Below are 14,106 nucleotides of genomic sequence, written 5' to 3'. Positions count from 1 at the left end.
ATTACTGCTGAGCATACCATGATGACTTCATCCAAGGACATATTTGTTGCAAACTAGCCTAGTTATCTCCTAGGAAGAATGGAGGGGAGAGACACAGATGGCTCCAGGAGTATGGTATCCGACAGGGAGGTTTGCATGCTCATCTGATAACAGGTTCTTTGCTATAACAAAGGCCTCTCTTCATGATCACTGGCTGGACATTATTACACCGTCTGTGATTGGTCCACAGGTATCATCCGACCCATGGATGCCAATGTTGGACTGAAGCAGGACAGAAGGAGAAAGACCAGAAGACTAAATGGAGGATAGAAGGCTCTGAGAGAGAGAGAGAGAGAGAACGAGAGCAAGAGCAAGAGACTGATTTCCTACACCAGTGAACTGCATACCTTGTAATAAAAAGGTTAGTTCAGCTAGGATACATGGCCTCTCTAAAGACTGTGCCATCTGTATCCAGAATACCGACCTTGGACTTTATTCCTGGACAGAGACACATGCTGAGGCTTCAGCTTAAGTCTCAGAGGAGGAATCCACTTCTTTACCATCGGAAGTCTGCCATAACAGATGGCTAAGTGAGATAACAGGATATACTACCTATGGTCAGGGGATTAATTAGTTCACGGTTTTATCTGTGACAGATTGGCTTTATTCCAGGACTAGTGGTCTGTGAATAGCTGCCAAGTGTATTTTGCACAAGATATATTGGTTGTGTAAGTTCTCATTATTATCATATCAGTGTTGTGATTATTTGTTTTAACCTCTAATACAGTTATTTAGCTGATTCAGATAGTGATCTGGATAATCATATTCCTTTGTATATAGTTTGGTGATAATCTATTTTTATAGCAAGTTATTTTGTATTTTGCTTTGCACTTTGCTTCAGGGCTCTCTCTCTCTCAGGGCCGGTCTTAGCAAATGCGGGGCCCTATGCAGACCAATTTGGTGGGACCCCATCCTAGCCCCAGCTCCACCCCATTGATAATAATTTTTAGAAAATTTTTTATTTATGAAATTTCAAATAAAGACAAATGAAGCTAAACTTGTACAGAAAAACTGATTGAAATAATAAGCACAATGCTATCATGAACTCCCCCCTCCCCAGAAATTATTCAGTTCAAGTCCACTACAATTAGTATTTCCAATTCTCATAACCCCAGGGGGGGTCAGAGGTGCGGACACACTCTCTCTCCACTGCAAAACACTATACAGAAACTTGTGCAAAAACACACTTATAACAGCACTAATTCCAAGGGCAGGACGAGCTACAACCTTATGCAAGGAAAGGCAGAACTGTAATTACACCAGGCTCTAAAACACCAATACACTACCTCGTGAAAAAACAAAACAAAAAGGGCTGCAAATGCTACACACTAGCAGGATACTGGACCTTGATCACACATGAAAAACACATGACAACAGATATGAAGGCAAAATACTGAACTGGAAAGTTACCTCAAGAACTCAGACTCAGCATGCAGCAATACTAGAAAAATTGAAACTTATATGCAAAATATCACAGATGCACATTTCCAAAAGCTGACATATTCCAATTAATAAATTCTGAATAAAATACTTTTTTCTATCTTTGTTGTTTGATCATTTGGTTTTTTTTCTATTCGCTTTGGTCCCAGTGTCTTCTGTTTTATGCAGTATCTTCTTTCCATTTGATATTTTTTCTCTCACCATGTCCACCATCCTCCTGTGTCCTTATGTGTCCTGTCTACCATCTGTAGCCCTGTCCCTATCCTTTCTCCAGTTTCAGCATCTGCCTTCAAAGTGTTCCGATCCAGCCCTTAAATTCAGCAATTTCCCCTCTATGCATATCCAGCATTTCTCCTAACTCCCCTCCTTCCATGTGCATCTACTTTCCTCCCCTCCCCTACATCCATGTCCAGCATTTCTCCTCTATCCCTTCCCCTCCATCCATGTGCATCTCCTTCCTTTGGTCTTTCCTTCCTTACATTCCTGCCCAACATTTCTCCTCTCCCCTGCCCTCCATGTCCAGCAATTCCCCTCTCTCCCTGAGCCCTGCCCTCCCATCCATGCTCCTCTCCCCTGCCCCCTCCATTCATCCCTATCCAGCAATTCCCCTCTCTCCCTGAGCCCTGCCCTCCCATCCATGCTCCTCTCTGTCCCCTGCCCCCTCCATTCATCGTCCCTATCCAGCAATTCCCCTCTCTTCCTGAGCCCCGAGGGCGGGACACTGAGAATGAACGAATAAAGAAAAAGGAACCCCAACTGCAAGAAAAGATCATCAAATAAAAGAAACTGAACAACAACTGTTATCAAAAACTGACAATATCTTAAAGAATAAACTATTAAAATATTCTTATAACAAGTTAGCTAGCAAAACTGCTCAGCACAAACTGCTTGTACATAAAACCAAATACTATCTTGAAGATGACAAAAGCAGCAAAATGCTTGCCACTTATTTAAAAAAATTAAAAAGTACAAATTCCTGCTCTTAAATCTCTTGATAACATTATCAAAACTTCCCACAAATATATATTTCACATTTTTCATGATTTTTACACCCATTTATACAAATCTGAATTCCATTGCAAGGAATCAGATATAGAACTGTTCCTCAGAAAATTAGAAGGACCACAATGGTCTATGACTGACATCTTGGCCCTAAGTAAGCCATTTGAACATGAAGAAGTGTTGTAAGCCATAAAGCAACTACCTTCTTGGAAATCCACAAGCCCAGATGGTTTCCCTCTGGAATCTTTAAAACTATCAACACTTTTTAGTGCAATGCCTAGTTCATCTATCAATTTTCTTCAACCACTAAAAGCAAAATAAACCACTTTACAGATGCTATAATCACAGTCATACCCAAACCAAATAAAAATCCCACTGAAATTCAAAATTACTGCCCAATTTCTTTGTTAATTCTGATGATAAGATTTATGCACAAGTACTAGCCAATCGTTTAAAAAATGTTTTCACCCATTTGGCCTAGTATGATCCCACATGAAGCATAGATAGCTTGCCGTCTCTCTATTTGGATTTGCTCACACCTTTTTCAGTAGTAGCTTAGGGTGAGTTATGGATATTTCCTTGTCCCTGGAGGGCTCACAAACTAAGTTTGTACCTGAGGCAATAGAGGTCTAAGTGACTTGGTCAAGATCACAAGGAGCAGCAGTGGGATTCGAACCTGCCACCTCTGGATATCAAGACCAGTGCTTTAACCACTAGGCCACTACACTCCGTTATATACAACATTGCAAGAAACAATTCAACAATAATGAAATCATACAACACCTAAAAACTGACTTCCACCTGGCACCCACTACATCTCTCTTGGTGGGGTAGATCAAAATGATAGTCTCTCCAAAGATCAACTTTATACTTAATATGATTCCTGTTTTATTTCCACCAGCTTTTTACAAAAAAGTAGAGCGACTTGTCTCATATCCTTCTTCCTATGAAGTTCAACCCCCCCCCCCCCCCCAAAAAATAAAAATAAAAAAAATAAAAAAAAATTCACTTGCAAGACTTAAAGCTCCCAACACGTGGACCTACTTTTTCAAGATTTCTTACTCTACCATAAATCTTTTATTACACAACAAGGCCTTTGATGGATTATCTCAGATGAGACAGACTATATTCCTCTATGGTTCAATATAGAAAAAAAAAAAAACTTTTACTAAAACCCATTCCTACATACTTAATGCCTACTGTTAAAACATTATCACCAGCTAATAAACTAAACCCCCCTGCTTGTCAACACTTATACCTGCCTTCTTGAACCATTTACTTCAATTTCTGTACTCACTAAATATGCCTGGCTATACCTTTACATTGAAATGTAGCTGTCAAGAATATAATTTATCTTAAGCTGCTACTGAAAAGACATAAGCTAATTCCAGTGGCGTAGCTAGGTGGGGTGCCAGAGGAGCAGCCACTCCCCCAAACGGAAGTTCTGCCGGCACCGGTGCTTGCTTTTTTTCTCATGTTGCATTGAAAATGTGTGCCGGTGCCATCAGAAGTCTGCTCTCGCGCCACTTTCGCTCCCCCCGCGCCATCAACCTGGCTCCACTTCTGGCTAATTCCATATCCAATTTGCTTACTACTCTTCAAGCTTCTTATATTACCTATGCCTAAATCTGGGCCTGACCAGTCTTGAGGTCTACCTTTAAGCTCCTCAATGCAGGTTCCTGATCTAATTCTGTGGTCACCCATTCAAAGAAAAATTGATCAAATTTGTTTGGGTCCATTTCCCTTCAATAAAATCACGCTGCCTCAGATCCTCAAACCAGCTGGATTCCAAATTCTTCAGTCTGATCTCTATGGTGAAATAGGACAGATTGGGCTGTCATTCCCCAAAGCCCTATTACTACACTGCAAACATAGCCATAACTTACAACATTCTCAGAAATCATATAAAATCCTGTTCTTTAAGAATCCTTTAAAAGCACTTAAAATTTAGAACTCTACCCAAAGATTATCCTTATTAGATTTATATTTCATTCTTTATGGGTAGTGCAAGATAAGGCTCCAGGAGTGGAGGAATGGGCTGAGAACCAGAGAAGCCTGTTTGAAATTTAATAAATTCAGCTCCTCGTGATTTGGGGCAAGACAGTTAACCCTCCACTGCCTCAGGTACCAACTCGTGGGCAGGAGTATCCCTTATTCAATGTTCTTAAAGGTAACTCTGGCCCAAATTATGGCAAAATAGATGGATCAATAAACATACAAAATGTATAATCTGCAACATTCAGTAGCATTAGTTACTTTAGTCTAGCTAAATATTCCTAGAAGTTGAATCTATAATTCTTACTGTAAATGGATTCTACAGTAAAACTAGAAATGTTTTTATATTAAAGCAATCTGCCTAGATATTGATAAATTGGAGACAGGAAAGCAAACACAGAATGTGGATTACATATATCTTAAAAAGGCAATCGTGTGCAATCACGAAATGGAAGGAAAAGCCATTATTTATTGGAAGACAGCACAATTTCCTTCATGTTACTGCCGTGTAAATGTGTTTAAAGATGGTCATGCTAACCTCTATGCCCAGATGATTTAGGGACCTCCCAAAATTCCACATCTTCTGGATCATTTCTTGTAATTTTACTTTTGAGGTAAGACTTTAACAGCCCTTTCTTCTTTGATGGTTTATCTGGATATAAACAACAGTAATTAAAGAATGAAGCTTTGAAGATTAACATCCATAATGCAACTCAGCTCAAAGTTATGGCATACTCAAGTCAGTACATTTTCCATTGTTCTTACACGGGCATTTGTAGATTCTCCCCATTCTGCCTTTTCTTCCCTAAAATAGCATGGCTCCTCTACATATGACCTCAATAGAAGTATATCTAAACCTAAATAAAGTCAAAGTATCTCTGGCAACTAGCAGAACATTTGAAGTAATTCAAAAGCATCTATAAAATGAAAAATTTTAAAAATCAAAGACTTTCCTTTCCATGGCATTATGCTAGTAACACATTTGCTCGATGGTCTAGAATAGCAGCGGTTTCGTTCATGGGCAATATATCAGGATGGTGGTGACTGCTGTTCTAAACAACTGGTAATGCCATCTGAGCCTTTTACACTCAGAATTGCTTTTGTTTAAAGACCATAGAACATGGTTCCCAAGGCCAGTCCTCAAGTATTTCCAAACGGTTCTTATTTGTAGGATGATATCTAGCTGAACTTCACATGTAGGGCCGTCTAAAGCAGTAAGATCCTGGTCCCAGGATCAGAGACCAGGATCTTACTGCTTTAGATGGCCCTACAAATGAAGTTCAACTTTTTGACTGCTATATAAGCTAAGTTCAACTTTTTGTTTCCTTTTGATTGGGTTGCATAAATGTCACTGTACAATTTTTGATGGGTTTGTTGCACCATTAAGGATTTTTTTTTCTTTAAAAATGGACGGTGTGGTTGTGGGTTTTTATGACTGGTGATAGACGATGTAAACTGTGGCTTGGATGCTGTGATTTTATATTATTTGGCATCTATAAGAATCTGCAGTCATCTGAGGTATTTCCCCCCACCATTCCTTTATGGTGTTTGACTAAACAGAGGGTGTTCCTCACTCTATTTTGTGAATTTAGTTGTTTGACATTCATTGAGTGAGTTTCCTTTAGTTTTTTTTGTTACTTAGGATGATATCTAACAATTAAAGTTCATAAATTAATATGAATCTAGTCAAATAACTTGATTGATTTGTCTATGTATAATCCAGGACGTGCTTTGAGATCTGATTTTCTCAACAGCTTTGTTTCCCTTCTCCAAAATCATATCATATATATTACGTGGAGCCAAAAATTGAGAGCCTTGTCAATTGCTGGGCCATTATTGTGGAATGCTTTACTGGGACATTTGAGAACCTGTGAAAACTCAACAATTTAATTTTTTTTTTTTAAAGATTCACTATTTTGTAAAGACCTTTTTTGAAGAATGAAATAGATTGTTAAGCGTCTGATTTTTTGTTTGACTGTTTTATGTTTTTATGTATGTAACTTTGGATAAAAGTGGGCTTATAAATAAGATAAGCAAATTAATACATACATAATATCTTGGTTATGTTGAAACCTCTCCCCCCCACCCCCCAACTGATCTGTTGATGGTAAGCGAGGACTAGATTTGGATACCATTCTTTAATTAGCTGTGGCAATAAGTGGAATTTGTTGGAAGATGTAAGTTTGGACAAGTTGATTAAGGGAAACCCCCCTATAGCCATTAATGTAGACTTGGGGAAATCCACTATTCTCTCTGGAATAAGCATAAGATCCTTCCAGGTTCCTGTGACCTGGATTCACCACTATTGGAATACTGCGCTTGAAAAATCTTTGGACTGAGCCAGTATGGTAAATTTTATGTTCTAAGTGGAAATTGTGCATGGTTTTGCCAAGTGATCATTAAAACTAATTCTACTTAAAGCTCTAAATTGATTAGGAAGTTTCACACTGAACTAGAAAAAAATATATACAACTGAGCTCCTTATGTCTATTCCCTGTTCCTTTACCCCACTATACTAGCCCTTACTATAATACCATCCCCTTGAAAATTTCAACATTTTGAGAATCTCTTTTTTGAAAAAAAAAGGGGGCATCTCATGAGAATAGACACTATGCAACCGTCCAGTAGAATTTAAGTGTCAAGAACACTGTATTCAACTTAAGATCTTCTTTCCCCTCTCTTATCTTCTGGATCCAGTTTGAACTTTCTACCCCATTTAAAGCAGGCCTTTTTCAATTGAAAGAAAGCTCTGGAATGAGATGTTATAGGATGAGAGAGTAAATTGGGCTACAGTCAGGATTAATTTAAGGAAGTTTCTCTATGGAAGAATAGTAGATGTATGTAACAGCTTCCCAGTGTGTGGTGGAGACTAAGTGAATTCAAGAAAGCATGGGACAAGTAAGGATCTTTAAGGAGGGGTGGGGGAATGTGGAGAGTAACTGCACAGGCTTGACAGGCTGTACCGTCTACCTGCTATCATGTTGTTTCCATTATTATTGCTGTATTGTGCAAGTTAGCAGCTCACAGGAATATTCCATAGTAATAACAGCAACATTTATTCTGTTTTCCACTACTATTTGCCACAGCCAGTTTAAGTTTCTGTTCCTGCCTGGAATAGAAACTTGAAAGTATCATACAATGCTTGCTATTACTAGCTCCACTTCTGGAATTCTTTTGGTGTTTTGAAGGGGTGGGGGGGGAGGAAGCTAAGGGGAAATGTAAGTCCAGTTTATCATCCCTACAGTTTCTCTTCTCAAAATTTCTAAGATCATCAATATGAAAAAACTATGTTGCTCACCTATAAAAGCAAAGTTACTTACCTGTAGCAGATGTTCTTTGAGGACAGCAGGCATATAGTCTCATATGTGGGTGACACCATCCATGGAGCCCGGTGCGGACACTGCCATAGTGCACTGTCACGTTAAACTTTGAGGCAGTGCCCCCACTGTGCATGCGCGGGTGACTTCCCACCTGACACTCAAGCACAGTACCAGCAGTGCAATACTAAAGCTAAGAAGACAACTCCAAAGGGATGCGAGGATATATGCCCAGTGGCGTACCAAGGGGGGGGCGGTGGGGGCGGTCCGCCCCGGGTGCACGCCGCTGGGGGGTGCAGCGGCACGCGCCTGTGGGCTCTGACTTCGCTAACTTCGCTCATTCGCTGCAGCTCCCTCTGCCCCGGAACAAGTTACTTCCTGTTCCGGGGCAGAGGGAGCTGCAGCGAACGAGCAAAGTTAGTGAAGTCGGAGCCCACAGGCACGCACCGCGGCACCCCCCCCCCCCCCCAGCAGCCTGCACCCAGGGGGGGTGTATCGGCGATCCGCCCCGGGTGCCAACCAGGCTAGGAACGCCACTGTATATGCCTTCTGTCCTCTGACAGCACCTGCAACAGTTAAGGAACTTTGCTTTCTGAGGACAAGCAGGCATGATATTCTCACCATGTGGGACTCACTAGCTGCCGGGCTCACAATATAATAATCAAATAGAAAGGGAGCCTGGTGGAAAAAGTGGGGCCAGAGGGCAGAGTTGACTTGACTAGTAAAAAGATTTTGCAGGACTGCTTGTCTAAACCGACTATCCCACCTAGAATGCTGCTCGACAGTAGTGAGCAGTGAAGGTGTGGATAGAAGACAATATTGCCGTCTTGCAAATTTCTTCAATGGAGACAAGAGCAAAGATGGGCTACTGAAGTCGCCATGGCTCTTACATTGTGAGCAGTGACAGTCATGAAGGGTCAGCCCAGCTTGAGCATACATGTAGGAGATGCCAGCCAGCCAAGAAGAAATGGTCAAAGGATACAAAAAGCTGGGAGGACTTCTTATGAGGTTTTGTATGCTCCAGATAATAGGCTAGAAAATGCTTGCAGTGTAAGGTATGAAGAGCTGCTTCTCCAGGGTGAGAGAGTGTGGTTTAAGGAACAAGACAGGAAGTACAATGGATTAATTTGGAACTCCAATATCACTTTAGGGAGGAATTTTGGGTGGATTCGAGGAACACCCCAGGTTCTACCACCACAGGTTTAAGAAGGGTCTGCCACCAGGTCTTGGAAGTTTGCTTACTCTTCTGGCAGAAGTAAGTGCTTCTAAGAATACTACTTTATACATAGTGCTTCTAAGAATACTACTTTATACATAAGTAACTTCAGGGAACAGGAATGGAGTGGTTCCATGAGAGCTACGAGGATGACATTGAGATTCCACACCACTGGAGGTGATAGGAGGTGAGGTTTGGTATGAAATAAACCTTTCATGAATCTGTCAAGGGATGAATGGAAAGTTTATTATCAACCTTAGAGTGAAAAGCGCTAATGGCACTCAAGGTGTACTCTGAATTAGTTTTGAGGCCAGAATCAGAAAGATGAAGGAGGTACTCCATAGGGGTAGGAAGAGAACACCTAGCAAGGTGAAGTGTTCTGGTTGCACACCAGAGAGAAATTTTCTCCACTTGAAATGGTAAAATTTCTCCATAGAAAGCTTCCTAGAGACTAAGTATTCTAGAGATGCCTTCTGGAAAGTTTCCTTAAGTTTACGTCATCAAGAACCAAGCTGTCAGGACCAGAAAGCATGGGTCTGGATGGAGGAGGGACCCTTTGTTCCGTGTGGAAAAGGATCTAACCTCAATAGTTTCTTAGATGACAACTCCAGGAGAAGGGGGAACCAAATTTGTCATGGCCAGTAGAAAGCAATTAGCATCACGGTCCCTTGGTTTCGATGTAGCTTGAGAAAAGCTTTCCCAATGAGAGGCAGTGGGGGAAAAGTGTATATAAGATCCGTTCTCCAATGGATCAGGAAGGCATCTGGTGTTACATGGTTGGGAGCATAGATCTGGAACAAAAGGGGGAAGCTGGAATATTCAACTAGCCACCAATATGCTGAGGGACCCTTCGAGAAGCAGGTGATTTCCTCCTGCAACATACCGAGATGGTTGAAGGAGCTTTGGCCTTTGGGTAGAGGACAATCTGAGAAATAGCTGGTGAATATGAGACAATATCCATCCCAAATAATACAAAGGACCAACATCTGTGGTGATGTTCTGCCAACCAGATAGAAAATTTGAACTTTGCCTCCCACAGATAGGGGAGAATGAATGTGTTGTAGACACTGGAGGGGAGGAGCATAGGCAAAGGGAAGGCTGCTGCTTAAGCTGGCCCTATTCTCTTTGCTTTGGCTTAGGAGCAGCAGTACAGCAAGCTTGTTGAGGTTGTTTCTAGTAATCAAAATCTCTTGTGGTAGTAATAACCACATCTATATTTGTTGAATGAAATACACAGGACAGAAGTGGTCGATGTGGAGAGTTAAACTTCTGAGAGATGCTGAAGAGTCAAGTTCACCATTTCTTTCACTCTCTCTCTCTCCAAAGAGTGTCTTCAATACAAGGAGCGCTAGCTAACTTGGAGTTAGCATCTTCCTGCAAGCCAGCAGCTCAGAACCATATTAGGCATCTGACTATGATGGCAGAGATACATTTTGGGGGGGGGGGGGGGGAAGGAAAAGTTTGTGGTGCCACTAGACACCAGGCCAATTTCTTCTATATTTGTTCTCTCTTTTTTTTTTTTTTGGAGGGGGGGAGGAGGTCAAGGGTCCCTGGGTTGGCTGTTAGTTTTTGTGCCATGACGCAAGTGCTACAGAAGGGCAAGTCAACCCTTCTATAACCTCATCAGGCCTGGTGTTCACTTAGTGTCTTTTGCAGCCATCCTTTGCTTTGGGGGTGGAATAGCTAAATAACTTCATTACTATTCATTATAATATGCTGGGCGCCATCTACTGCGCAAGTTAACTTCTGCACTGAACCCATTTCTGCATTGTTCAGCCAGTAATATGCATGTAGATCTCTCACTAATTGCATGACTCTGCCTGTGGTAGCTTTCTGCATCAGCCTAAAACTTTGGACATGAAAATCTATCCTCATAATGGAAGCTCATTCTTAAGTAGTAGAGAAGGGTCAGATGGAATTCCTGTATATCCTCCTTCCTCGCATTCTGTAGACGATAAACTGTATATCAAAGGGATCCAAGAGACCCTCCACATTAGGCAGGTAAGTCTGGAGAGGACGAAACAACAAATGAGCAGTCTCATGCTCCATATCTGAAGAACACAGTAACGATATAATGGGATCTGAATAGCTTGCTGTCTTCACAGTAGTAGAAATACTTTTGAAATATCCCTTCGCAAAGTCTATAAACATTTTGAAAAAAAAAGTCAGAATGTTCAGGAAGCTGGGAAAGATGTTAAGGAACATTCATTCACTACTGTGACCAATGGCAGTGTTATTAGGCATAGGCTATTGCACAGAGAATTGCATAGTGGTTTAGAGGTTCTGCATTGAACAGGTCTTTCACAGTATCAAGCAGCTCAAGAGAAAATACTGGCATTGCACTGATGCTTCTGTGCGAGTCCAACCATCTCCTCTTATTGGTAGGAGAATCTGTGCTGGCCCTGCTTATTCTTCATCAACACCTTGGCTGGAGTTGACACACGCAGCCTCTGCTCAGATATCAGCGGGTGCTCTAGAAGAGGCTTGCAGTGAGCCTGGATATCTCAACAACTTCTGCTCTTTGGGTGACTGGACACAGGGTTTCTGTGCCTCAGTGTTGATGGCTGGCATAGGCAGTCGGTGGCCCAACTGTTTGGGGAGGCTAAAGGGGGCGGGGTTAGGGGCGGGGCCAGGGGTGGAGCTTAAATCCATAATTCTCTGATAACACACAGAAAATAAAAATAAAAGTCACAATACCTTTTATTAAATTTAGATACGTATCATATGTCAAAGAATAAAGTGGTTGCTCAAAGCATATACTAACCATAATCGCTCAACTGCAAAACACTATGCACATCTTTGTGCAAAAACACACTTAGAACCTTACTGAACCAAAAATATTACACTAGGCAGAACCTAATACACGATTAGGGGCTTATAGCCCATTTAGTTATGTTTAAACAAAAGAGATCTGCATTAAAAAATATTTTTTTATTTTGACCTATAAAACCACTTGTCCCTGAAACATGCCTAAAAACAGAATAATCCAGTTGTGTATCTAAAATGCAAATTCCTACAAATGAGGTGACGTTAAAATGTGATTCCATGTGCCCCAATGAAAGGTGAGTTTAATTCTACTTCCATTTAATTTCAATATACAATATACAGTATTCTATCATCTTTATAACTCCAGCTTCCCAAGGCAGAGTACAACAACAGTTAAGATAAACTCAGATAAACTCTCAAGAAACGGAAACAGGATGTATAAGCTCAAGAAACAGGATATATAAGCACAAACTGCAGAGTTTATAATCGCTTTTTCTACCAGCTGCAATACCGTGCCTATTAACAGAAACAGCTTTAGCCTTGTTAGGGATCAACAATCAAGAACAACCTGGATGCAGCAGCTCAAAAGTTTGTTTGTTTTGTTTGGGCTGAAGGCAGTGAGGATGTCATGCTGAGAAAACACATTAACCAAATTGGCTTCCTTGTTTACTTACTGGGCTAGAAAGGCTCACTTCCACTGGTTTTGGGTATCTGATCTGCAAGCTTATGTTCTTATGTAGGAGAGGCGATTGTCTTGCAGGATAGAGACATAGGACATCCTGGGGTACTGGAAAACCAGATAAGTCAAGTAGTAGGGGATCCTCTATAAGGCCCTCATGATCAAAAGCAAACTCTGGCGCTAGAGGCTGTTAACGCCATACTAGTGCCAGGGTTTGCAGCCGACCCATGATCAGAGCCCTCGAGCGCCTGAAACATCGCACTCGAGGGCTTTCAGCGCAAGTAGCATGCAAATGCATGCTAAACAGGGCTTCTAGCGCAAGTAGCATGCAAATGCATGCTAATTGGTGCTTAACGCATTCATCCCCAATGATCAGCGACCAGCGTGCCAAAGATTGGGTCACTGGCCGCAGCAAAATCAACGCCAGCTCCGAGCTGGCGTTAGATTTTGCGGATCATTGGGGAGGAATGGTGAGCCCTTTCCAGCATGCAGTTGCATGTTGGCAGGCCCCCTTCCCCCCCAAGGCAAACTCGAACGGGGGGCTGGAGGTCCGGTGGGTCTCCAGCCCCCGAAACCCCCAGAAATCGTTCTTCCATCGACAGGGGGGGGGGGGGGCTGGAGGTCCGGTGGACCTCCAGCCCACCCCAAATCCTCCCCCCAGCGTTGTCTTTAAATTCCCTGGTGGTCTGTGGTGTCGTGACGGCCCCCCTACCTTTCTGTTGGAGGAGGGACGCAGCCTGCCTGCCTCCCTCCTCTTCCAGTCAGTCGACACCCAGCACCGCCCACTGCATCCTGGGATGCACTGGGCGCCGCCATTTTGGGCGTCGACTAACTGGAAGAGGAGGGAGGCAGGCAGGCTGCGTCCCTCCTCCAACAGAAAGGTAGGGGGGCCGTCACGACACCACAGACCACCAGGGAATTTAAAGACAACGCTGGGGGGAGGATTTGGGGTGGGCTGGAGGTCCACCGGACCTCCAGGACCCCCCCTGGTTGATGGAAGAACGATTTCTGGGGGTTTGGGGGGCTGGAGATCCACCGGACCTCCAGTCCCCCCCCCCCAACACCACCAGGGAATCGAAGGACAACGCTGGGGGGAGGATTTGGGGTGGGCTGGAGGTCCACCAGACCTCCAGCCCCCCCCCCCCCGGTCGATGGAGCAACGATTACTGGGGGTTTCGGGGGCTGGAGACCCACCGATCCTCCAGCCCCCCCCCATCGCTGGGTGGGAGGGTGGGAGAGGGTTTGGCCTGCGGCGGCGGCCACGACGTTTTCTGGGGGTTTGGGGGGGGGGGGGGCCTCGGGCCAGGCTGTCAAACAAGTGTGGGAGGAATGTGCTGAGCGCATGCTCGGGCGCAATTCTCCCGCACTTCAACATGATAATCAAAGATAATAGCGCTGCTTAGATTTGCATGCATTATCTTCGATGCATAAAAGCCCTGCGCTGTCCCGGCGCTATTTGGAACAGCGCAGGGCTTTTGATCATCTGGGCCTAAGAGAACCCAAGAAGCACCTGGTGTGGCTTGTAAACTTTTAAAAGGAAGTGGCACATTCATCTCCAAGCAAGTGTACTGTGCTCCTGATTGCCTTCTTAAGGTTTTACTAAAACTTTCTGCTGTGAGACCGTGGGGAGTGATTTGTCAGTGTGCAAACCC

General features: G+C 43.0%; 1 protein-coding gene across 4 annotated transcripts in view; it reads right to left on the bottom strand.

The window, feature by feature from the left end:
• Positions 1 to 14,106, bottom strand: part of LOC115470832 — a 42,570-nt gene that overhangs the window by 2,498 nt on the left and 25,966 nt on the right. For all 4 annotated transcript variants that reach the window (XM_030204399.1, XM_030204407.1, XM_030204416.1 and 1 more), the window contains exon 5: positions 5,015 to 5,128. In XM_030204399.1, coding sequence (XP_030060259.1) covers positions 5,015 to 5,128 — 114 coding nt within the window. The remainder of the gene's footprint in view (positions 1 to 5,014; positions 5,129 to 14,106) is intronic.

Source organism: Microcaecilia unicolor, chromosome 1, assembly GCF_901765095.1.
Source record: "Microcaecilia unicolor chromosome 1, aMicUni1.1, whole genome shotgun sequence".
Taxonomy (NCBI): domain Eukaryota; kingdom Metazoa; phylum Chordata; class Amphibia; order Gymnophiona; family Siphonopidae; genus Microcaecilia; species Microcaecilia unicolor.
Note: the sequence above shows the minus strand (reverse complement) of the source record. Positions and strands in the feature narration are given on the sequence as shown.